General features: G+C 33.2%; 1 protein-coding gene across 1 annotated transcript; it reads left to right on the top strand.

Annotated features, from left to right (window-relative positions):
• The first annotated feature begins 903 nt into the window (after nucleotides 1-903).
• LOC129226931 (bombyxin G-1-like) lies at nucleotides 904-27,577 on the top strand. Its single transcript, XM_054861560.1, has 3 exons — nucleotides 904-998; nucleotides 23,241-23,439; nucleotides 27,381-27,577. Exons 1-3 carry the CDS (start codon nucleotides 987-989, stop codon nucleotides 27,575-27,577), a joined length of 408 nt encoding a protein of 135 aa, XP_054717535.1. The 5' UTR covers nucleotides 904-986.

Below are 27,577 nucleotides of genomic sequence, written 5' to 3'. Positions count from 1 at the left end.
CACGTTATGATAATTCAGAAGCCAATTAAATATTGCGCTCTTTACTTTCTATCAACTATATCGTTGTCAATTCACAACTCCAATAAACTATAGGGGGCGCTGCAGCCATTGTCTAATGGTTGATGAAAAAGGTAAAACAAACAAAGGCCGTAACTTTAACTTGCTTTGACGCTTAGTGAATGACAGTAATTTTTCGTCGTGTTTGTGGGAAGAGTCGTGTTTCTTTTCTATTATTCTGAAATTACAATACATCACAAACTGTCTGAAGCCTGTAATTTACCCCAAAGAAAACACGTGGAAAGGAATGTTTTACCCTTTTCTTTAGTATTGTTAATTACCGTAAGGTGGCGTATTCGAGCTCTGTAGTTGCGAATACGCGTCAGTAAAGAAGCGAATTAAATATTGCGCTCTGCGCTAATGGCATGAGTGAATGGCATTTATCTCTTGTGATGTCATGCACAGAAGTGGAAAAATAAAATTAATCTGCGCTCCGATTAAAACTATTTTTTAAAAATATTAAATTTTGTCAAATTATTTAAAAAATGATCAAACCCCATGTTTTTAAGCATTCTCTTTCAGAAAAAAAAATTCTTTTAAAATTTCAGAAACAACTCCATTCAAATCGATATGAGCATGCGCATTCAGATCAACAAAGCTTTCGATATTCCGCTTATTATCGTCATGAATTCCACAATTATTCTAAACCCCCGACCCAACCCCTTCGAATCTAATTTTAGATTAATTTTACGATTTCATCCTTAGCCACGTGTTACTTTCTCTCTTTCTCCTAACAATCCCTCCTCATCTCAGACAGCGCACGGCGAATTGATAGACAGCCTTTCTCCCTGCACTGGTATATAAACACTGCAGCCCTCGCAACTTAAAATCGCTTCGCGCTCTCGTGCTAGCGACATTTGTAACCAAACCACCGAGCCAAATACATCGTTGCTGTTTTGTAGCGTGCCTAAATTTCAAATTTTCTCACCATGGCATTTAAAGTGAGTAATATGCTATGTTTCGTAATGATTTTATTAATTTTTTTTACAACTATCGTGAAAAAGTTGTATACTGTGGTTCGAAATTATTTTATTAATTTTTTACAAGTATTGCGAAAAAGTTGTATACTATGTTTCGAAATGATTTTATTAATTTTTTTTTTACAACTATAGCTAAAAAGTTGTATACTATGTTTCGAAATGATTTTATTAATATTTTACAACTATTGCGAAAAAGTTGTATACTATGGTTCGAAATGATTTCATTAATATTTTACAACTATTGCGAAAAAGTTGTATACTATGTTTCGAAATGATTTTATTAATTTTTTTTACAACTATAGCTAAAAAGTTGTATACTATGTTTCGAAATGATTTTACTAATATTTTACAACTATTGCGAAAAAGTTGTATACTATGGTTCAAAATGATTTCATTAATATTTTACAACTATTGCGAAAAAGTTGTATACTATGTTTCGAAATGATTTTATTAATTTTTTTTACAACTATTGCGAAAAAGTTGTATACTACGGTATGAAATGATTTTATTAATATTTTACAACTATTGCGAAAAAGTTGTATACTATGGTTCGAAATGATTTTATTAATATTTTACAACTATTGGGAAAAAGTTGTATACTATGTTTCGAAATGATTTTATTAATTTTTTTGCAACTATTGCGAAAAAGTTGTATACTATGTTTCGAAATGATTTTATTAATTTTTTTTACGACTATTGCGAAAAGTGGTATATTATGTTTCGAAATGGTTTTATTAATTTTTTTTACAACTATTGCGAAAAGTGATATACTATGTTTCGAAATAGTTTTATTAATTTTGTTACAACTATTGCGTAAAAGTTGTGTTTCGACATGATTTTATTATTTTTTTACAACTATTACGAACAAGTTGTGTTTCGAAATGATTTTATTATTTTTTTGCAACTATTGCGAAAAAGTTGTATACTATGTTTCGAAATGATTTCATTATTTTTTTTCAGAACTATTGGGAAAAATTTTTGTACTTCTAATAAATTTAGCAAAAAGATTTAAGTTTAAATATTTTGTCCTTTTCCATTTTAAAATCCAAGTTGTGCGGCGCTTTTATTTTCTTCCTGCTTGGGATATATTTTTGTCGTTTTTTGATATTCGTATATTTTTGCCTGAAGCGGATTTATTTTTTATGCGAAAGAAGTTTAAATTTATGGCACATTGTTGTTGAATTGTAATATTGAATACTTTTCAATTAAAATATATTGCAGACAAAAAAATGTCTTCTAATCAAAGGGTTAGTTGTCCGAGATTATTTCGTCAGACCCTCCATTCTGGGTAGTGACCGCCTTGTAGGAAAATGTTTACAAATTTAATATTATTTTAAAGAGCTTAACAACTCAATAACTCTCTTAACTAATGCTGAATGTTACAAAATAGTTTAATTGTTAGAAATTTGTATGAAGTAAAAAAATTGTTTTGTCTTGAAAGAAATGTAGCTGGTTTTTAATTTTAGATAGAGATGTTTTTTTTTCTGTTGAATCATTTACTTTGAATATCTAAGCTTGTTTCCATTCTGTTCATTTGAAACACGTTTTTAAATGATTAAAAATGAAAGATTTTCCTTTATGTTTACTACAGATTAATATCAATGCAATGCTAAATCAATTTTATTTTGTAGTTTATTCTCTTTAATTGCAGTTGCTATAATCTTTTGTTGGATCATACATATATATATTTTTTCTTTTTAGTTGATTTTATCGTTATTTATAACAATGAAGTGCATATTTTTTTACGCAATGATTTAATGCTGTCAATTTTTTTCAAATTTGAGAAAAGAATAATTAAAAGTTTTCAGCATAAAATGAATTAGTTCCAGTTTTGTTATTATCATTATATTTGGTTTCAACCGACATATTGTTGACAAAAACAGTGGTGTGCTTAAGTTTTAGTTTTTTGAAATTAATATTTAATCTTTTCTTCTAGAACATTTTTTCCTTCAAAGGAATTGTGGAATTGGCATTTAAGAATTTAAGAAATCTATCGCAATTTGCATTCAGTCCAGAAAACTTATTTGCAATAATTAAGTTCATAATCGTAAAATAAATAAATAAATAAATAACGCTATATTAAAGGGTGTAGTGAATATTGAGGGCAATATTTAATCAAAAATTCAGGTTAAAAAACCGGAATATAATAAATTACATCCATCACCGCTTCTTTTAAGGAATGAGTGAAGTATATCATCATAGGCTTGCATCAAAGAAACAACCAGAGGTACCGTGGCAATAATAATAAAAAAAAACATGAAAGGAAGTGCGGACTAGCGTTCCATAATATATTGTTCATAAACATAATTGCTTTTGTAGTTTTTACCAGCAACATTATGAAAGCATTAGGTATATTTGCATGATTATTTATGCAAGCTTAATCCTAGAATTACAGCTGATAAAATTTTTGTACTTAAGATTTATATATTTCATACCGTAGACCAAGGGTTCGTAAACTTTTCCAAGACGAGACATCCTTAGAAGAATTTGAATTTTCTCAGAGCGCCCTACACTGTTAAAACTGCGGGTTGCATACGGCACCTTTTAAAGTGAAATATTGTAGCACCAGCGGCACCCTTGTAAAGGTGCCAATTGACTCCTTATGTGACCCTTAAAGGTGCCATCAGGTTCCGTATGGCACCCTGTGGCACCTCTAAAGGTGTCATTTGGTTCCCTCTCGTATCCTTAAGGGTGTCACCGAGAGCCAAATATCACCCTTAAGGGACACCGCTGTTGCTACAACGTTTAATATTTATAGGTGCCATGCGCAACCCGCAGTTTTAACAGTGTAATCATTTATCTATGTGACGTGATAGTTAAATCAAATTAGCATTTTATACGATTTTGCGAAAAAAGAAAACAAGTTTGTAATTCCCACTCATTAGTTTTTTGATGAAAAATATGCCTTTTATGGGATGTTGGTACCCTAAAACTTTAAATTTCTTTTTTCAGTTTTTATATATTCCAAATATTGAAATAAAGAGCTCTCAAGCGACAAACTTCATGTTTCTATGTAGATTACAAGAAACTGAATTTAAATATTAATGGGGCAGAAATGCATTAAAGTGTACATACAATTTTACTTTCAAACGCGAGCTTCTCTAAACGTCAATTAAAAAACTCATGGGTCACTCCACGGAAAACGGCCATTTTGTCCCGCACGTAACGCCTGATATACTTCATTAAAAGTAATATTTTAAAATGGTAGTGAAATAAAAAGAATTACCGTAAAATGTCATTTACGTAGATTCTTATAGATATTTCTTTTTAACTCTGAAAATTGTATTTTTCTATCATTAAAACTCTTTGAGAAGAAGGTAAATAAAGTTTAGTAATTTTACATACGCTTATACAGGGTACCGACTCCCTTAAGCCTCTTTCTATGGTACGGCGCCACTATTTCATTTTTTTTTTGGAGTAAAAATTAAAATACATGAAACTGGTTGACATTTAGATGAACATTTTTTTTAAAACAATGATTTGACACTGAATACTTCACGGCACCCCTTATCCCAGCTTGAGGAACCCCAGGGTGTCGGAGCACCCACTTTGGTAACCTCTGTCTTAGATTATTTAAAGATTCTGTTTTTAGACTTCATATTTCTGAACTTTCCATGAGGGAGCAGCTGGAACCCTCATCTTCTCAATTTAAATTCTTATAGCTTGCGTTCGACCAGCGCGACCAGTAGCGACCGGTCGGTTAATCACGTGACAGCAAATGATGTCAGCCTAAGCTAAACTTCAGCTAAAGCATTAGAGACGATGTCATTATTTGTCATGTGATCAACCGACCGGTGAGCTACCGGTCGCTCATCGAACACAACCAGACTCTCGGTACAGTAGTACTCCCAGTTCTAAATTTCTTCTCGCGCCTTAACTGTGCGCTACTGTTAAAAAATCAGGAAAGCTTTTAAGTAAATTTACTGCAACATGGAGTTTTTTCAGTAACGGATTTTTTTACAGTAAAATGTACCGGGAAAAAGTAAGCGATTGCAGCGCCAATTTGTACACGACGTGACCTCCGGGGCGAGGTGTATATTCTATTATCTTTACTCACATCACGCTTCCCATTTGGCGGTGGGGATAGCGAAGCCTGGTACATATCTGACGGCACAAGTTCCGAGCCAACTACTTGCACCTTGATCTTTTTTACCCAGCGTAACTAGCTGCATCGTTCTCTTTTTTTCTACCGTAAATTTTTACAGCAATAGAGGATTTTACGGTAAAAGTTACTGACAACATGGACGCCAGTAACTTTTGCCGTTAATTTTTCGGAAAATTTTTAACAGTGTACGGTTTAACTGTTTACAACTTTTTTCAAGTTGTTCGAGACGACATAAATAAAGGACAAAAATTCGACCCTTATACCAAACATTAACCTTTGGTTTCAATCATTCATATAAAATTTAGCGGTATTTGAATGTTCGAAATTTGCTACTAGTCCAGTCATATTAGACATTAAAATCGCAAAATGTGATGTATTTCTGATTTTTTAATATGTTGTTTGGGTCAGTTAGGGTTATGAAAATCTAAGTTTGCAGTTTCCAAAAAGCTGTGCTCACTGCGTAATTTGCGAAAAACTGCGAAATTTTCGGACGTTTTTTAGTTTTTCCTTTATAACTCCTAAACTATCCAACTTTTGATGCTAAATGTGTGCACCCGTTTTAAAGCACATTAAATTTTGAACAATTTAAGCTCAAATGATGTTCTTTACGACCAATAGTTTAGGAAATATTGTACTTCGAACATTGACCATTTTTTGCGAAAAATAAAAAATTATGCTTCGATCATATTCCACGCCAAATATGAACATGAATTCCCACTCTAATTGAAAAAATGGATATATTGTTACAGTAGGTTTAATTGGCTTTCATTTAAGCCAAAAGTCAAGTCTGTAGATTCAATAGTTCTTTTACAATCGCAAAACAAACAAATAATCGGAAAATTCAATTTTTGAAGAAATGAGACAAAACACTTTTCAAGACAATATGGAAGATCCTGTTCTTAAAATGGTGCAAAGAATGATATAATAAGACTCTAATGAGTATTTATATAAGTTATGTGTGCTGGCAAAACAGGGCGCTTATAAAAAAATTAAATAGGCCTATAGATGACAGTGATATGAAGGTAACGCAAACATTCCTTCCCCTACTTATTTATGCCTTTCATATTGATGAGTTTTCGGCTCTATTTCGTTTTTCGACTGGAAAGTTATCAACCGAGTTTTATTTTGAGTAGATAGTATTCTTGAACAAAAGATTTTCAGAACAAAACACTTCCCATTAGAATAAGAGAGATATGGACAAAAGAAAGAAAGGAAAAAAAAAACAGAATCATTTCAAAAAGGTGAAACTATTTACATGTTAGTTTTATCATTAAAACATATCTTAAAAATTAAGTACACTTAATGTCTTGATTGTATTGTGTCTTTGATGGATACGATCGTACTCTGGAACTGAAGAAAAAAAAAAGGGCTAGGTCGATTTTTTTTCATTTTATTCTTGTTCTTTTCTTGTTCTTTTTTTTTTTTTTTTTGTCCATTAGAATACAAAGATGTTGTGAGCAGTCTTTTCAAAGGGCAGATTGCACAAAGCTGAGCAGCTAAGATCAGTTCTGCAACAACAGCATGCTCCCATATATCCCTTCTTGCACTAAAATGAGAAAAATCTAAAAAGGACGAGTGAGGCTAATGTAGTGATTGGTGACGGACCAATCTCAAAATTTAGGTCGGTCTTCAACCAACTCCCCGATCTGAGGCATCCTTCTTCTCTGCCAACCATTTGTTTACTTGTCGGTACCTGTGTTACGAATGGAATGAAGCTACCCTTTTGGTTGAAGACTAGCAAAGGAAGTTCACAGTTGCATTACATGCTGCTTTGAGGAACGGGTGGAACTGAATACTGTCGCAGAATATCGGGAGGTGCCTCATTTCCATACTGAGCAACCAGCTCCAACTTTACAGCTTCTGCTAAAGTTTCGGGACTCACTTCAGGAAGGAAAGCTATGGTGGCCTGGTCAACTTTATACCAGTTCGTTTGAAAAATAGCGCAGCTTTGCATTTCTTAGCCAGACATGGGAAGATGTGGTAGAACATCCACTAACAGCGGGAGGAAAGGTATGAATCTAAGAGTTATTCCATTTTTCCTCGGTTGAAAAAAAAGGTATAAAACTGAATAAATTAACTGAACTTTGGCACTTTTCTGGAATATAATATTTTGAATGTTTGAGACAAAAACAGCGGGGGGAAAAAAAGTAGATCCACATCCTCTTCATCATCGATTTACAATCTGTTGAGACGTACTTTTTTTCAGGCGGTTCGGATAATGTTTCAATGAGTTTCTCTAGTTGTTTTTATTTTCAATGCCCTCAAGTCCAACCTAGGGAGCAACTCGTCATGAGGTGTCGTTTATTACACGATTTGGAAAAGTGTTTCCTCTGGAGAACTCTGATGTTGAGAAGTCAAATATATTCACATTGCGCTAGCGCGCAGTCGTTCTGATGTATCCGAAGACAGTAAAAACCTCCCTGAGTCATTCCAGTTCTCCAATAAAATTTAACATAAACATAATTCATTAAACTCAACGGAAAAGCCCACAGCTGAAATATTTAATATGTTACAACTATGGATTAGTTCTTTCAGACTCTCCTTTAGTTTCATTAGAACCAGTTCATTCATTACACAAGTATGCTCACAAACTAGGCAAAAATTTATTGATTCGCTAAACCGGAAAGTTTCTTCCAGTGTTAATAAAAATCCCTTGAATTCATTCCGCTTTTCACGTCTCATGTAAATATAGGAGAGCATTTTTTTGCGTAGAAATCGAGACCTGCCAAGTGAAAAAGTGGAAACATTTTGGTTAATGTTTCTAGGTGCATCCCTATTTTCCATACTTTCTGCTTGAATGATTTTTCAATAAGTATAAACATTCGACAATATTGCACTTAAAATGTACAGAGGGTATATTTTTCATTCTAGGTGTCTGAAGCTTTACGTTTGATATGATGAACCTGGACAGTTTCATTTGCTTTTGCAAAAAGAATGAGTAAATTTTCATTTTCATCCATTCTTTGTTTCTCTGCTCGTCCCTCTTAGGATAATTAAAATCATTACAAATTTGTCTGATACCAAAACTATTCTCCATCCAAAATAAAACTCGATAGATAACTTTCCAGTTGAAAAGTGAAACACGGTCGAAAATTCATCAAAAAAATAAAATGAATAAAAATAAAAATAAGAAAATGAAAAAAAAAAAAAAAAATCTACCTATCCTACCTTTTTTCAGTTTCGGAGTACGAGCGTATCCATCAAAGACAGAATACAATCAAGACATTAAGTGTACTTAATGTTTAAGATATGTTTCAATGCTAAAACTAGCATGTAAATAGTTTCACCCTTTTGAAATCATTCTGTTTTTTTCTTTTGTCCATATCTCTCTTACTGTAACGGGAAGTGTTTTGTACCGAAAATCTTTTGTTCAAAAATATTATCTACTAAAACTCAAACTCGGTTGATAACTTTCCAGTCGAAAAACGAAATACGGCCGAAAAATCAAGGAAGGAATGTTTGTGTTACCTGCATAGGACTGTCATCTATTGGCCTATTTATTTTTTTTTATAACTGCCCTCTTTTGCCAGCATACATAACTTATATAAAGACTCATTAGAGTCTTATTATATCATTCTTTGCCCCTTTTTTAGAACAGGATCTTCCATATTGTCTTGAAAAGTGTTTTGTCTCATTTCTTCAAAAATCGAATTTTCCGATTATTTGTTTGTTTTGCGATTATAAAAAAACTATTGAATCTACGGACTTCGTTTTTGGCTTAAATGAAAGCCAATTAAACGTACTGTAACAGTATATCCATTTTTTCAATTAGAATGGGAATTCATGTCCATATTTGGCGTAGAATGTGATCAAAGCATATTTTTTTTATATTTGGCCAAAAATGGCGAATGTTTGAAGTACGATATCTCCTAAACGTACAGAACATCATTTGAGCTTAAATTGTTCAAAATTTAATGTGCTTTAAAACGGGTATTTACATTTAGTATCAAAAGTTGGATAGTTTAGGAGTTATAAAGGAAAATCTAAAAAAGGTCCGAAAAATTCGCAGTTTTTCGCGAATTACGCAGCGAGCGCAGGTTTTTGAAAACTACAAAATAAGATTTTCACTACCCTAACTGACCCAAACAACATATCAAAAAATCAGAACTACATCGCATTTTGCGATGAAAGGTGATTGGTGTGAAGTGATTAGATAATATCCAATAACTTCACACCAATATTACTTTCTTGGTTGAAATTCTAATAGTTCTAGGTTTTTTTAAAAACTTTATTTGGTTATAATGTTTTTAGATCTGCATGAATTCAGAAATTTCTTTCAACACACAAATAAAAAACGTGAACTAAGGTTCCAAGCCTTGAAATTTTAATCCGAAGATCAAAAAGTCCCCATTTTCTTCTTAAGCAAGAATAAACTCCCAATTACCTAAACGAGTTGTAATTCTGAAATCCAGAAATATCTTAAGCTGATAACACTAATGAAGAACTTGTTGTTTTCATTTTAAAAACCTTTTTCTCTGAATTGCCAATTAAAAATCATAGTTTTTCTCCGAACCAGAAATAACTTCATTAACTTTTGCGAAAGTGCAAGCTCGTGCCTTAAGCATTCAGTTATGAACTGTTTTTCGTAATCATAGTATTTCAGTCTAATATCCCTTCTTTGGACCCATTATCGGAAAATATTCGGAAATATCTGAAAAACCTTTAGTTTTCATGTTTGAAGTAATTTTATTCAATTCTAAGACACAGTTTCCTATTTTTTTCCTTCTCGTTTTCATTAATTCCTAAAGTCGTGTGGAAGATCGAACTCTTTATATTATTTAGAATTACAGTGCTGGCCAAATTATTAGACTAAGACTGTTTCAAAAGCAAATTCTTTATTGATTACATAACTATAGACACATTAACGAACAGTGAAATAATTATGTAATATTTAGTATGCATTCCTTTGTTCTTGATGAGCATTTTAAGTCTTTTTGGCATACTTTTCACAAGGTTCACACCATTTCTTAACTTTTTAAAAAAGGAGGTAAAAAATTGTTTATACTCACTATTATAAATACTCACAATACACATACTCACTAATTACCTAAAGCTAACTTTAAATATTACAGAACACACTAATAAAAAGAACTAGTGAGGTGGTGGTGTAGGCAATGGTGGTGGCAACACAGTCTTTGACGAAACTTTATAAAAAATTCACACGGGGTTAGGTTTAGGTATCTGGCTGACCAACGCATAAGGGGTAAATCATCATCACCTGCACGGCCAATTCAGCGCTGCGGAACGTCAGAGGCGCAGCGACGTGGGGGTTGGGGAGGAGGGGGAGGGGATAAAAACGTCCCCCAGAGGTCTTGGTTTTAACACTGTTGCCTATCCTAATACAGTAGTTAATTCACGTGTAAGGACTATTGTGAACCCCCCCCCCCCCTCGAAGGAACTTCTGACTGCGCTAGTGCGGGACGTTCATGCTCAAGTAATAGTTACATTGGTTTAAAAAAATATTATCTCTATTTTTGTGTGTCATTTATAGTGTTAAGTGTAATAGTTTATGAAATATAAATTTTTAAATCCGGGATATTATTTTATTCCTGTATGTTATATTCTTAGATTTGAGTGTATGAGGTATTCCAGTCTTAAATAGCTTCTAAGAAGTCATTTTAGAGTACTTAGAATCAAGGTTGATACAATTACTATGTGTATGCTATTTTGTGCCAACTTATTTTGTAGAAAAAATAAACAAAAAAGATTAGCTGCTGAGTAGCATTGGGCTTTCTACAGTTTTGTTCGAAACCTTTAAACAGGAAGTGTTGCAAAGTTAAAACCTAGATGGTTAAAATTACTATAAGTTAATTATAATAATGTTATGAAGTTTGATAAATAATTTTCTTCTTAAGTTCTATAGTTTCTTTACTCATGGGTGCTCACCTAAAGGAGATGGGGGTATGGTGCAGATTGCGACATTAACAGTTTTAGGAGGCTTGTTGGAAGGGGGAATTTTTTTTTATTTTTTGGGGGAAGGAGAGATAATTAATTATTATAATTAATAACTTCCCCCTCTATTTAAGGGGTGCGCCCTTGCTCAGGGGGAGGGGGTGAGTACCCCAAATTATTTTTACGGAAACATGACGTTCAGGGCTGACGAGAGGACATGTCTGCCTAGTTGGAAACTAGGGGCCTCGAGCCTTGGGATCGGAATCGGAGTAGTATATGTTTTATGAGTTTGAGCGACCAAACTGAAAGGGCTCTCAACTGCCCTGAGGATGTTCATGTGATATTTTGCACTTGGTTCGGCTTCGTGATTTCCGAAAACAAAGCGCTTTTCCCTTTTCATGCAGTTTCTTTACTACTTTCTTCTTACGGATTCGTTTTTCGTCCTACAATCAGATATATTTTTTTACTAGCGGTACCCGCAAGGCTTTGTCCGTTGTAGAAAATTAAAATGTCATTTGGTTCTCTTGTATATTTACGAATAATGGATGATGACTTTCTTGCAAATTTGCTATGTTAATTTGCTCGCCCATGTAACAAATCCACGTTATGATAATTTGGTTATTTACTCGTTCACGCTAAGATAATTTGCTCTTTAAAATGTTCTTAACTTTTTTTCCCTTTTGTATTCCGTGTTTTTTGTTCTTTATGCTTGTTTTTTGCGGCCGGCAACTGTTCATAATATGCAATTATAAGTGAAAAGAAAGAATATAAAGATGTGCAAACATTTTTCACCCCTGATTACTGAATCTCTAGCCCTTCAGAAGTTTCCTAATGGTTAATACAATGCTGCTTTCCCTTGCAAATTAAAGTAATGACTATGAAACTTTCGGAAACTGAACAAAATTGAGAAGCGCCACTTACAAAAACTAGAGTGGTGGGAAAAACGATGGTCACATATTTCGATCCGAAGGTCATCCTCATATAAATAATGATGAAGTAACGATCAAGCCAATGATCAAGTAACGCTCCTGACGTCATCAATAATGAAACTCGCACCACTGCATGATAATTTGAAAAAATGTTTTAGTAATGTTTAACATCCACACTGTAAAAAAAATTCGGAAACGTTTCTGAGTATATCGTGCAGCTGCGGTTCATGAAATTTTCAAAAACGTTTCTGATTATTTCGGAATTCTCTTTCTGTAATGTCCGGAAACGTGTCTGAGTATCTCGGAATCCTCTTTCTGTAATGTCCAGAAACGTGTCTGAGTATTTCGGAATCCTCTTTCTATAATTTCCAGAAACGTTTCTGAGTATTTCGGAATCCTCTTTCCGTAATTTCCAGAAATGTTTCTGAGTATTCTGTGCAGCTGTGGTTCATGAAAGTTTCGAAAATGTTTCCGAGTATTTCGGAATTTTCCAAACAATTTTCAAAAACGTTTCTGAGAATTTCGGAATCCTTTTTCCGTGATTTTTTCTAAAAAATAATTCTTTACTATAGTATTGCATGCCGTATCAGTTTCAATTCTTTCATATCTAAGAGCAATGAAACAAGCAATTTTAGAATCATTCGTGGATTTTTTTTTTTTTTTTGAATTTCTAATGACAAATAGCATGGTTAACAGCATAACATATGCACAGTTATAAATTTTTGAAAAATTATGAAATAACCTAGTAGTTTCATTCCTAATCACAAAATCGTCGGGGAATTGGAGTGGGGGTACCTTTTGAAAAGTGGGATTGTTTGTTAAACAATCTTAAACTTCAGTTTATCTCTCAATATTTTCAATACAAAACTATCAACATATTGTAATTTTAATGCAGAACTTAAAAACATATCTTGTATCAAACTTGATAGCTTTTATCTTCGGATAAAATTTGACAGGACTTACCTACCCTTCGCGTTCCGGAATTCGTTCACCTCAAGTCAATTTCTCTGACGAACAAAGTTTACCGAAAAGTACCAACAGAGAAATTGATGAATTTAAATATGACACCAAGTCCCCCTGCTGGAACCATTCGGGTTGATTCTTCTGTTCTTGCCCTTTTCCATCTCATCACAAATATAAATACTTATTCAAAATAGGTTACTGATTTTATTTTTACAGTGTGCGCAAAACGCATTATATATTTTATTTATTAAAACATTGAACTCTATTACATGATTATTCCATTTCATATATACGAAAGTCCGCCCCCCCCCCACTCCATAAGAGTGATGGTGCACCCATAAAATGATATAAAGCGCCCCCCCTTAAAAAAAGCAACCCCTTGAAAATGTCAATGGCACAGTCTGCGTGGTGAACGCCCCTCGTCTTCTCACCATATGTGCATTGCATATTAATAACATAGTATTTAAAAACTGATCACTTTTAAAACGATGACATGAAATAATATTACTTTTTATTTCGGCATGTAAATGCAGCTGTTCCATTTTTGCCACTGACTCATTCCTCCTGACTGTCCTACATTAAACTAGTATATCCACGAAGGAAATGTTATTTTCGGAACAACTAATGTCAAGGAATTTTTTTATTGTTAACCACATTTAACAAAATGAATAAGCAGATGAATTAATTGCATAACTATGTTCTTACTAATAGATAACATGGTCATTTTCTAATGGTATAAATATTTTTAAATGAATGAATAAATTATAATAAAAAAAGATAAATTATACCGGCACATTTTTTGTGAAGCATATTACAATACTAGAAAATATTTGCATTACCATATTTCTGATGAATTGATTTTTTTTTCTTTTTGAACCAAAATGTATGTACATCCAAGTATTTCGAAATAACTTTTCTGTGATTGCTTCTCAAATATAAACCTTATTTCTTTTGCGTAATTAATCAGTTTCAGTTTGTTACAACAAATAGTACACGCGCACATAGGTATGTAGGATAACTTTAAATTAATTCGATAAACCCAAAAACAGTTACAATTGGAGCCTCATCAAATGCAAATCAACAAAAATATAAATGTATATAACAACATGTTTTAAAATATTCATTAATACTTACAAGTGAACATGAGCGGAAGAAAATCTAAGTACCTCCATTACAACTGAATAAGTAATCCAAAGGGTTTCGTTTCATTAAGTATAAACACGGGTGTTGAAACTATTCAAGCTTGAACACACAATATATCTCTAATTATGGTCGCATTGGAAATTGTAAAGAAGCAAATGGTTATTAACTAACTTAATAGCTGCGTACATCGTCTAAAAAAGCAAGGGCAGTCCAAAATGCAACGGCGTAAAATTAGTTTCGACATATTTTACTACTCTCTGGACATGAAATAACAAGCAATCCAATGCTAAACAGTTGCTGACTTCAGCAACCATAGATAAGAAAAAAAGAAGTTCTCGTTATTTCCGACTCATTGGCGCCTGTGTTGGAAGGATGAAATAGGTTTCGAAGCGTTGCGTCATCACTTCCGCTTCTAGTTTTCTTGAAATAACAAAAAGCTTTCTGAATATTGAGGAGTTCGCTATTGGATGAAGGATTCCTACTATTTCGGAAACGTTTCCGATATATCCAGAAACGTTTCCGAAATTTGTTACAGTGCAGGGAAAGGCTTTATTGTGACAAAGTTGAACTGAATCCGATAACTTAACTGTTTTACTGGTAAGACTAAGGGACTAAAGAAAAGAAAAAGTGTTCAATAATGAACGCTATCTACTGGAGTTTAGGGTTAATCCACTGGAGTTAGGGTAAAATTTCAACTATCAAAATATCTCCAAATAGGTTTCGTTCAAATGAAGCAATTTTCCCCCGTTATACCTTGACGGGCGATTTTCTAGTTTTACATAAGAATCAATAAGAATAATATCAGATAGATTTTGAAGGGTATATTTTTGTTTGCCGACCAGTGAAACAGACAACAGTGTTATATGGTAAGAATATGGATTTCTAGAAGAGAATTGTATTCATGATGGTCAACAACTTTAATCTTGCCAGCGATTTTAAAACACTAATGTAACATGTCTTTTATTTTCCAGCTCCTATTTAAATCTTTTCACAATATTCATTTCCGAATTTCTCCGAAATGACCTCTTGTTTATCAAGTGAAATTAAAAACTTCACAACTTCAGCAATATTTGCTTTCGGTGTTATTTTTCTCACTGCATCTCAGAGCGAACCTTGTTTATGACCGGGCCTCTCGCCCAGGGAAGCCTTGACCTCTCAAGTTGTTTTTGTTTACACTCGTTCAGTGACTTTTTCGGGAGGGAGAGGAGAAATTAAGGAACTACCAAAGTGTCTCGTTATCTCCCGAAGACGGCATTGTGAGACTTTTTTATGGCATTTTTTTACGACTATCCGATTTCAAACAGCTTCGTTACCGAATGTATTACTGAGCGACGTACTATATCGAGATATTCAATATCTTTGTAGAAGTTTATCGTTATGAGATCACGGGTTATCGCGAAAAAGATACACCCTCGTAATGGGAGGAACTAAACTCGGCAACAACTAAAAACGTTTGTGAACTTGCCATAAAGGGAACGATGTACGGTTTTCTTTGTAACTTCTGCATTAAAATAATGAACGGCACACCGCACTCACAGCTATGATGTTATGGGGGTGCTCAGGAGCACCCCGATGGGAGGTCATTGCGGCCTCCCACAAATTTCCTTGCTCTGCTAATTTTGTCTTACAATTCTTCAAAATTACTATCATTCGACAAATTTTGTCTGACGATTTGGCAAAACTATCTTCATTCGGCAAATTTTGTCTGACGATTCAGAAAAATTATCATCATTGGGCCGTCAGGTTTTGTCTGACGATTTGGACAAATTATTATCATTCGGCAAATTTTGCCTGACGATTCAGCAAAATTATCATCATTCGGCGATTTTGTCTGGCGATTCGGCAAAATTATCATCATTTGGTAAGTTTTGTCTGACGATTAAGCAAAACTATCATCGTTCGGCAAATTTTGGCTGACAATTCGGCAAAATTACCATCATTCGGCAACTTTTGTCTGACGGTTCGGCAAAATTTGGAGTTCAATTCATTAAATAGAGGTTCCCACCCTCCCAAAAATTTAACTTCGGGCCACTCCTGGGGGTTGCTCTCGTATACGAAACATGGTCACCCCTAATATTGATTCACTGCTGTATGACAGCCAAACAGATCGTTTGTGTCATACTTCTGTCATATGTGTTGGCACCAATGGCAGAATTCTCTGGAGCCATTTGTCACCACGACAATGCTAGTTCACATTCAGCAAGGATCCACCAGGGGACTTCCTCTTCATAATTATTAGCTTCTCTGACCTGAGCGATGTCCTGATTTGTCACAAATCGAGCACAGCTTGGATCACATATGACGGTAAAATGGACAACCTATGAGCTTGATCGAATTAGTGGCGCGTTTACAGTAACTTTGAACTTTTCGAACTGAAACAATTGCACAGCTTTCGCAGACCAACTTTTATTGCTTTGAAACACGCTTCTGCATGATCCCATGTTTAATTAATTTAGAAACTTCAAACTTTGAACCATCGGGCGGATTTCATCTGGAGCAGAAAAATTCGCTCATTCGAATGGCACAAAAGTGAAAACTGAAGCAATTTGTTCAGTTTATATTGATGATTTTAGCAAAGCTCCAAAGAATGACTGGAATCAAGGAAAACGTTAAAAATTCCAGCTGAAAGCGCAAATAACTCCCTTTTCCAATTATTTTAGAGGATCAGAACAAATTCCATCTTGCGCAGAAAACCCCGTTCTATTCTTAATATGCGCAATGATATTTTAACCTCATGTTTGAGACGCATGTTCTTATCGTGTATTTGATTAAAATTTAAATAATCTACGGACCTATCGAGCTTTTTTCGATCGCGGTTCAAAGTACTAAAAGAAATAAAACTGAAAATTTCAGCGAAGTCTGCTGAGTAGTTCCCACGATTTGGTTGGCCAACATATGCAAGGCCAATTACACCGTCATGTGGGTGACAGTTCGACTCGATAATTTCACCACCATTTTATTATAGATCTTAATATTTTAACTAAACAGGGGTAAGCACATTTTTTAATCTTTACATTTGGCGCAAAGATGCTTCTGACACAGCATTATTTTTATAAAATATATTTTGTTACTTAAAATTTAATTTATTTGCATGCATCACGTGGTACATCCGAAGTCAACTTCTGTAGTTTGCTGTATGCATTACTTAATATTTTGGCTCTATTAATATTGCAATAACGAGACAAATTTTGGATTTTGAAAGCTAAGGTTCCAACGTAAAGGAAACATATTTCATTTGTTGAGAAATAATAATTTAAACCGTTAAAAAAATATGTATATGGGCATTCCACGGAAAACGGTCATTTTGTTCCGCTCGTGATGGTTCCTATATTTCATAAAAAAGTCAATTTAAAAGGTAGTTACGAATTTTTTAGCTTCAGAAGTCACACATGCGTTTGTGATTTTCTAAACAACAAAGTTTTGCCTATTATCCTTTTAAATTATTATTTTTAATGAATTGTATGAAGCGTCACGTCAGCGGGACAAAATTACCGTTTTCCGTGGACTGGCCTGCAGATAGTTCGTTTTATACCATGTATGTATAAAAGAGGTAAGACCTAGTGTATACGTTGTTTCTTTTTTTCCCCTTCCATTACTTAATATTTGATGTAGAGGAATGTGGGACAAAGTGAAATTGTTAAGATAACTTATTTTTTTTGAACGTAAAAATTAGAAATTTGCTTTGAAAATTGCATTGAATAGTGGAAGAACAATGTGTTTTATATAAAAAAAATCGCAACGGAACATTATTATTCATTTGTGACAGTAAATTTGTATCCCCCCCCCCCAAGGAGGAAAATTTAGGCCTTTTTTGCATAAGGCAAAGTGAAAAACAGAAAAAAGGAAAAGAATAAATCTATCGAAATGTTCGTTTTTATCTGAGTTTTTAAATATTTTCATCAAAGTAATGAATAAATTAACGAATAAATGAAAAAATGAATAAATAGCGAAACAATAATTAAATAAATTAATTGATATGTGAAAAAAAATGAGTGAATAAAATAGTGATTGAATCATGGATCCTACCTCCATGGATTGAATAAGAAAATAAGTGAACGAATGAATAAATATGACAGAATTATTAAGAGAAGGAATAAATGAATTAATTAATGAATGAATATGTTAGCGATTTAATAAATGAATGAATGATTTAATAAATGAATGATAGAAAGGTAAACGAAATGAACATATCTCTTTGCCCCTAATGCGCAACACAAATTGTATTAAACACCTGAAAGCAAAACGTGCTTAATATTAACTAAATAAGAACTACAATAGAAATCCGTAGATCTCAATTAATATCTAAAATAATAATAACAAAAACTATTCAAATACTGAATTCTATAATTCAAAATAGCAAAAATTGTTTTTGATAAACCACAAAATATTTGTGTATAAACTTTGAAAACAACCTATTTATTGTTTTCCTTGATGTTTAGAACTATTCATTTCTTGACTGGAATCAACTATAAGTTTAAGAAATTCGTTCAAATATTGTGAGATAGGTGTCGCTGCAATTTGCGGAAATTGAACATTTGAACATTTTACTTTGTCTCACATTCCTCTACTTTATTATGCCATCTATGTAACGATATTATCCAAGATTATTAAGTAATACTTTAAAACTATTGAAAGACCAAAGCTTCCAAGATGAAAAATGAAAGTTCAGTTGCGATTTAAAGACAGGAATAGAAAACGCACTGATTACTGGAGTTTTATCTCTTTCCAGTCTAAATCCTTGAATCTGTCTTTAGATATTTGTCCTTCTTCTCCAGACTATTTTTCTGTTGCGAAATAATTAGCACTTTAATAATTACATATCAGTGTCTTAGATTTGAAAGATGAAAAATATCAATCAAAATAAGCATCTCACTTTCTAGAATAAAGGTCAAGGAAAAGATAGAAACTTCCTCGTTTTCCAAAACACTTAATATATCTTTTAGTTTTTGGAGATAACTGTTGGAGAAGCTGTTATTTATAATTCGATAAAATATTTCATTCAATTTTTTAAATACCTTTTTCTTTATGGATGTTTCGGGAGGGGGAAGAGGAGTACTCTTCCGTTATAAGCACTATAATCGTTCTAATAGGGATTGGCGACTAATTAGTTTTCTAAATTAGTCGAAACAAAAAATATCGTTTTCGTCAACACCATGTTGCTTTACGTTAAGAAACTTTTATTGTTTTTAATTTTGTTGTTAATTTTTGTTGCATTTTGTCGCCAGATTATAATTCTATTTCTTCCCCCAAAACCTTAACAAACTGTCAGGAAAAATATTTTCTTTAAGAAAAAAAGAGGAAAGATATATTATGCATATAAATGTGAGTTGGCAACACTGGAGAAATTAATGGAATATAACTTGAATTGCTTAATCACTCCTATTGTAATAAATATACCGCCATTACAGCAGTGCTTTCAATTGATAAGCTGCCAAGATCTTCATTTGGGTGCTTTAAAATTTTACGTACACCATTCGGTGCAAAAAAATAGGTTTTGCTCAGCGAGCGGTTTGATTGACCGGCATGGCTCAAAGTTATTTATTCAGGGCAACTTTGAATCACGCCGGTTAACTTTGCCTCTTTAACAAATTTTGTCACAGATTTAACTTTTAAAAATTAAATAAAATAAAATAATAACTAGAAAGTTCAACACTTCACTCTCCGAGAAAATTAATGAAATAAGTTTGCTACTCGTTATTCAGAAAAAAAAAAAAAAACTAAAAGACAAAGCTCGTTGCTCTCTGAGAAAATGGGAAAGTTAACGAAATAAGTTTTACACTTGTTGTTCACAAAAAAAAAAAAAAAAAAAAAAAAAAAAAGAAGAAACTTGAAAAACCCAGCTCTGCACTTTCCGTGAAAGTTAATAAAATAAGTTTTTTATTTGTTATTTAAAAAAAGAACTAAAAGGTACAGCACTGCATCACTTTCCGGGAAAGTTAATGAAATGGGTTTTCTACTTGTTATTTACAAAAAAAAAAAAAAAAAAAAAAAACCCTAAAAGACCCAGCATTGCACTTTTCGGAAAAGTTAATGAAATAATGAAATAAGTTTTTTACATGTCATTTACAATAAATAAATAAATAAATAAATAAATAAAATAAAAAAATTAAAAAAAAAGAAGAAGAAGAAGGCCCAGCGCTGCATTCTCGGGGAAAGTTAACGAAACAAGCTTTCTACTCGTTATCATTATTATTTTTGAAAAATAATAAGGCAATACTGCACGCAGCTCATTACATCATTTAATAATTCTGAAATGACCGTTCGGAAGCTATTTTTGAAGTTGTTGGAAGTACTCTTTCTACATCGTATTAGTCTTTTTAAGTGATAGAAATCTTGAGGTGTTCAGAAAATTCCGACCGTGATCATGTTCATTAAGAGTTGGCAGAAACCCAGGAATACAACTTTTCTATTGGGCACGACTCAAAACACGATAGACGCTCAGCTCTCTCAGCGAGACTCTAGCCGAACAGATTTTTTGAGAGACTGAAGGAGCATTTACGTAATTTTTCGTTCTCGTGTGAGGCTGTGGAGGGTCGTCGTTATCCGAAATAATTCTCTTTGGCATTCTTAATAGTTCCTTCTTCTTTAAACTTATCCAGTGAATTAATGATTGTCAGTTTCGTTAGTATACACCTTGTTGAAACTAATGGAGTCGTTTCCGAAATTTGCAACGGCATAAAGACCACGCCTTACTTGAAAAATCGGATATTAAAAAAATAATACCAATAAATTAAAGTTTTGAAAATAAAAGATTTTCCTCGCTCTATGTTTTTTTTTTTTTTTTTTTTTTGCTCATTCTACTAACTTTAGTGACTAAAAGTAATATTTTTGCCTGATGGAAACAACCCCATTCTGTTCTTGTCTTCTCTCGTGTTCTCAGTTTTCCAGTAGCACTGAAGAGTGAATTTTCTTTACCCAAAGTTTATTCCGACTTCAGCCGTTATTTTAAGCAGTCATACTTGAAAAACGGACACCAATTGGGCCAGTTACAACCATTCATGTACTTTTGTATGTCAGTCAAAATTGCGTGTAGCAGAAAGTGTGAATTGTGTGTGCTTCGTTCAAGCAAGTGTGTTACATCAAGCAACTAAATTTGAAATTCGTGTGTAACGGTATTTTTTACAATAACAGAACTGAACTGTTATCATTTTAGAACTGTTAGCATTATCATTTTGGATAGATATTTTAGGTATAATGGTTCATTGTATACAAATATGCAATTTAGAACATATTGTAACGTTCTGTTACTTTCGTAATTTTTTGACTTGATTGAATTGTCGAGAATTCGTTTTGTTCAAATTAGACTTTTCAAAAAATGTCAAATCTTTTTAAAACTGAGCATAATTTGATTATGATTAAACTCTTCCACATTTTTTGGCCATATGTATTTTTATAACTTAGCTGAAGAAAAAATTGCAAAAGAAGAAAAAAACAGCTAATGGATTAAAAACACCTTCAAGAACGCGAATCTTATGACTATGAACAGAAGCATTTAGGAACATAAACATCAGTTATTTAACTGTTAAATATTTGTCAAGCACTCATAGACCAAAACTAAATGATAGACTCATCTCAAAAAATTTAGATAGACTTAATTTAAAAAAAAATCTTTAGAAAACACGTTTTTCTAATGAAACGGCGATACCCAATGGAAAAAGCAACATTCATTACGTTGTTTTTTGACATTAGTTATTTAATTTTTAAAATGTTTGTCAAGAACTCACAGAAAAAAATTAAACAATAAACTTGTCTAAAAAAAATTTAGATGGACTTAATTAAAAAAAAAAATTCTTAAGACTTAACACTTCTTTTCTAATGAAACGGCGATGCCCCACGGAAAAAAACAACATTCAGTACGTTGTTTTTTGACAATAGTTATTTAATTTTTAAAATGTTTGTCAAGAACCCACAGACAAAAATTAAACGATAAACCTGTCTCAAAAAACTTAAATAGACTTAATTTTTAAAAACTTCTTAAGAAAACACATTTTTTTCCTAATGAAACGGCGATACCTCACGGAAAAAACAACATTCAGTACGAAGAAAGAAACTTAATAAACAACTTTGTTTAAATTGAATGTTAAATTAAAGCTTTCTGGATTCAGATGTAAATAGCTTATCACCAGTCTTTCATCTTGCGGGAAGATGTTTTTGTTTACGCGGCTCAACGCGTTTTCAAGTATCGATTGAAAAGTAGCTGTGAAATAAATTTGTCGTCACTTAAGATCTTGGTGAATATGTACCATATTTTTCACTTCGACACAAGTGCTTTTCTTCGGTTCTGTTATCGAAGTGCAGAAAATAAAGAAATCTACTACCCCATCTTTTATCAGTCATTTTGGGAAAACAACTTATTTGAAAAGCATTATGCAACGAATAAGAAGTGGTGGGGTTTTTTTTTTTTAAGTTTTTATTTCACTTCTAGAGCTTTCGTTATAGTGACTTGATTGTCATTTCTAAACCTCAAAACCAGACAGACGTAAGTCGATTAATCACTATTTTACAGGATAGCGTAAAAACGTTTCTGAAAGAGTTTTATCTCAATTTGGTTCGAAGTTATTCATGAACAAATATCGTACACTGTTAAAATTCAGGAAACTTTTATGGTAAATATTTCTGTAAAATAGAGTGTTCACGGTACAGAACCAATTTACAGTAAATTGCACCTGAAAATAAACGATTGCAGCCACAGTTGATATTCCACGTGACTTACAGTGCGAAGCAGATAAGACCATACTTTCCCGCACACGATCTTTCCTAACTCTAATGGGGGACAGCAAAGCCGCCTGCCAATTCGAAGTTCCCGAGATCGAACTTGCTGCTCGCATTTTGCGTTTTTGAACTCTTGTTTATTCTAGCGTAAAATTTTACAGTGAAATAGGATTTTACGGAGAAAGTTACTGGCAACATGGATGCCAGTCACTTTTACCGTAAAATTTCAGGATTCTTTTTTAAAACAGTGAAGCTTTTATGCTATGTCTTGTTATCTCCCGAAACTATAAGGGAGGAAGGGAGGGACTTGAATTATGCAGTTTACTATTAAGAGTTCAGTTTTCGAAATCAAAACCATGAACGGTGATCATTTTCATTTTCTTAGTTTTGAAATATGTGTCTTTTAACGCTCACAAGTTGTATAAATAATTAAAATCAGTTTTTTTTTCTTCTTTGCAGAGCTTTGTTTTGTGCGCAGCACTATTACTTTATTGTTTCACACTATCTCATACACTGCCAAGACTGCACAACATTCATAAAAGAAGTCTACGGTTATGTGGGAAAATGCTAGTGGAAGCTCTTGCTGCAATTTGCCAGAATGAATATTATGATCCTAGCCATCAAATAATGCGTAAAAGAACTTACGCTTATAGTTCAGGTAAGATTTATTCATTTGAGTCACACACTAACTAATTAGCTTTCAACATAAAGTAGTACAGTCATTCAATGTAGCTATTAGCCGCAATTCCTTTATACAGGGTCACTATAAATAATTCATTCGTTTCGGAAACGCTTTTCAGTGAAACTTCGGTAACTCGACTACCCCGATAATTCGACATTTATTTTTCTTATGGCTTGCCCAATGCTAAATATCAATGGGTGAAAACCTCTCTAACTTGACACACATTTGCAGAAACTCCTATAAGTCGACATTCAACTACCAATATTTGATACCAGCATTCTTTCATATTGACCTTTTCTTAGAATTTTATGCTTCTTGTTCAGTCAATCGTTTTGGGAGTTGCCTCCACACTCTGTGTTGTTAGTGCTATTCTAAAAGGCTAGGAAAGGGTAGGATAAATGTAAGCTGAAGAGTCATCTAGAGAAAGAAGACACCACGACATATTTTTCAAACAAGTGTGAGCAGGATTTTTTATCATTAACAGACCTTGCTGATAAGAAGCTTGAATCTTTTTTCTTAAATTATGGATTTATGAGGTATTCAAATTAGTATTCAAATTATAATAATGGTTTTATTATGTACTTTTCAAAAAAAGAAAACGAAAAGAAAATAACTTGTACTGCATTCACTTGTAAAATGTGAAAAGAAAGTATTGGCAAACTACTTTTACTTCTAGAAGAGTAATAAATTAAAGGAAGAAATACATTACGAGGAAATTATTAGGAACATAGTACAATAAACATTGTTTCTATCCTGCGCTGTCATAGGTTTACTTGATCTGGGAAAATAGGGCAAAATGATAGCAAAATAAGGTGTAATATTAAGCAAAAGATATAATTAAGTGGAGGAACGAAAATTATCGTACTAGTTTACAAATTTTTTTTTCGTAAACTTGCTACATTGAAAAGATGCCTATTATCACCATTTGCACGACTTACATTTTCAAGGTAGGAAAAAAAAATCGATTTTGAAATTTTGAAAATTTATAGAGCCCCAGTGTTTTTCTTTCCAAATTCTTATTTTTTTTTAAATCGATGATCTATAGAGAAAATTAGAAGAAATTAACTCAACTCACATGAATGGAATTTTTCAAACATTTACCCATAAGACCTGTTTTTAATTAACTAGTTGCAAATTGGAGGGTCATATCACTCTCTCTGGTATCTAACAAAGAGATAGACACATTTTTTTTTTTTTTAAATTATGAAAAAGTGAATGCGCTGGAAGTGTTAAGGCAATAGTAGTTTTTTTGCTAAAAATATAACTTTTTTGTTAATAAAAAAATGTATAGATTGTTTTTTTTTTAACAAATCAGTAGTAAAAATGTGTTATTTATGTCATATTTAATAATCGTATAAAGTTTTAGAAAGGGGTAATGAATATTGCAGGGAAAAAAAATGAGGGTGTTCGCCTACCTTAATATGTTGAGTTTATTACAGCTAAGCCACCTTCACACGAGGCTACTTAGTTGAACCAACTTTCTAACGAGCGTTTATCAGAATGTGTAACTATTTAGAAAAGTAAAGGAGTTTGCCGAACTCCTTCACACGACAATAAATTGGTCAAGCACGCCAGGCAGCATATAAGCAATCTTTACTCAGCTAGAGACCTTGCAATAGTTTGGGGACTTCTGATTGGCTAGCTGCTGCAAATGAGTCGTCCATATTTATCTTCCCCAGCCAACACATTTGAACAAATTTCATTTTTCAGCAATTCTGAGTTCAAGTTTGAACGTTTTTAAGTTTCCTTCTTTGAATAATGTCTAGATCTTCTTTCGAGTGTAATTAATTGAGAGCAAGTCAAGCAAGCTATAAAAGAGATGGATTACGTTTTTACTTGATAACCAATCAGCAGTCTCTAAATTTTTACATGATTCCTAGCAAAGTAAAAGTTGTTTATATGCCACCAGGCACATGTGCCTCTACCATTCTCAACTTAATGAGTTGAATAACTTCTTAGTTGATTCAACTAATCGGGACATCGCCAAGCGCTCGCTCTGCACACGAGTAAACTAGTTGAGTCAACTTGGTTCGTTTTTAACAGCGATGTGATGCAGCTGCTCGAAAAAGTTCGACTTATAAGAAGAAAAGTTGATTCAAACAACCACTTTGGGTGTAGGAAGCCTTAAAGCAAATTAAAGTAAATGTGATTGAGAGAAATGAAAAATCTTTCCGAAAACATATCATAACTCAAAGTTCTAAGAATTGCAACTCATGTATTAATTGAAGTTTATTCTTAACTTCAGAGGCAGATACAAGAGGAGAGTTATGGGGGTTATGACCCCCTCCCCCCTAAACCGTCGACAATGTTATCCGTACATATTGTGTTCAAACCCTTTATGTATAAAATGTAAACGATAACAGTATTTTTTTTTTCAATTCATTAAATATTTTTGAAAGTAAATACTTGAACTACTGCTTCGTTTAATTGCGTATGGAATTAATTTGCAACGTTTATCCCCAATCAAGTGCCTTATTCCTGGCTGATTTAGAACTTTTTATTGACCCCCAAGCATTTTCAGAAATTTTTCGTCCTAAAACCGTAGGTTCGTTCATAGGCGGCTGGGGGGGGGGGGGGGATTCTTCAGCATGGGACCCCACCTCTCTTAAAATGGTTTTCTGTATCAGTCCCTGCAAGCTGTGTATTAGAACTATGTCTCCTCAAAAGTAGAATCACTGCATGTGATCAAGCATGTACCGATCAAGGAAATGTCTTCAAATTCAAATATTTGCACTGCAAATACCTGTTTTACAATGCGCTACCACCTTATAGAAAAAAAAAATTACTCTACTTTTTGGGGTGGTCTACATTAGGAACATTGGCCACCTTTGGCTCACCTACCTAAGTCTTTGTCAAGCGAAATAATGGTAGAAAAACCGAAAATTTGAATGAACACCTGAAAATGTTTTAATTTTTGTTAGGTTTTTTGCAGAAAAAAAGTATTTTTTAAAGTTATAGCAAAAAGTTGCACAGTTTTTCTATTGTAACTAATTTCAACATGATTAGGCAATCAAAGTTGAAAATTTCTCTTGAAGTTGATTAACAAATGCATTCTTATCAACATTTTTTTTCAAATATAATAAACGAATCTGCATAAAATGCACGTATGCAGTAATATTAACTCTTATTAATAAACACGAAAATGTTTTACTCCAGCCATATTCAAAGACGCATTAGGTATGTGTGTGGGATAGCTCAATTCAAATACATTTAAATTTTGTTGCATCCACAGCATACGAGGTCTGTTAGAAGAGTATTCGACCGTTTGTCGAAAAAAAAAAAAATTCCATGCCTGCAGCGTTGGAAAGCAATACCTATTTTGGAATGGAGCTTTTTTCGACTGTCAATGCAGCCATAATGTCCTCTCTTGTCTGACAGGGACCACATCAGTAGAGTAAGGGGCCATGAAACTACAGGAGCAAGAAGAGTTGAAATCAAGTGCGTGGAAAGTGCTGGAGCATTGTCAAAACCGTCTGCATCTTCCAAATGTTTTCCATTTTACTGTCACCCAATTTTTTCGCAGAAGTTGATGGAGTAGCGTTGCTCCGTAGTCTTTTCATTGTTTTCTTTGCAATTGAACAAACAATAAAGAGAGAGAGAGAGAGAGAGAGAACACTACATCCTGCCTAACTCAAACGCTGTTTGCCAGCGACTGATGCTATAGAGAGGCACAAAAAGATCCCGCATGTGCACAAGGGCTCAAAACCTTGAGTCCTTGAGCGCAAGCTTGATTTTTCAACTAATGTAAGCGCACTTGCTACATCTCCATCAGGTTTTCGTGAATAAAAGGTCGGAATCTTTTCTATAAGACCTCGTACTACAAATGATCTGTATTACTTTAATTTATATTGTCGTTATATTATTAGTATTCTAACGTAATTTTTTTTAAACTAATAAATTGTTATTTTTTTTTTCAGATTCTTATCCTATTTTAGAAAGCTCCTATTCTGAAGAGGGAGGCTCCTATTCCATCGACCCTCAAGAATCCTTCGAATTTTTCAGCATGAATCAACTACCCCGCAATCCCAGGGGCGTTGCGGACGAATGTTGCAGATTTCCTTGTTCCTTGCAACAATTAATATCTTACTGTAGTACGGATTCAGATAGAAAATAA

The sequence above is a fragment of the Uloborus diversus genome, chromosome 7 (genome assembly GCF_026930045.1).
Source record: "Uloborus diversus isolate 005 chromosome 7, Udiv.v.3.1, whole genome shotgun sequence".
Taxonomy (NCBI): Eukaryota; Metazoa; Arthropoda; class Arachnida; order Araneae; family Uloboridae; genus Uloborus; species Uloborus diversus.
This window is presented reverse-complemented; position numbering and strand designations above follow the sequence as displayed.

What these genes read in the sequence shown, in the direction of transcription:
- LOC129226931 (XM_054861560.1), top strand. An exon ending in AACTTACGCTTATAGTTCAG is followed by an intron (nt 23,440 to 27,380) that starts GTAAGATTTATT and finishes TTTTTTTTTCAG; the next exon opens with ATTCTTATCCTATTTTAGAA.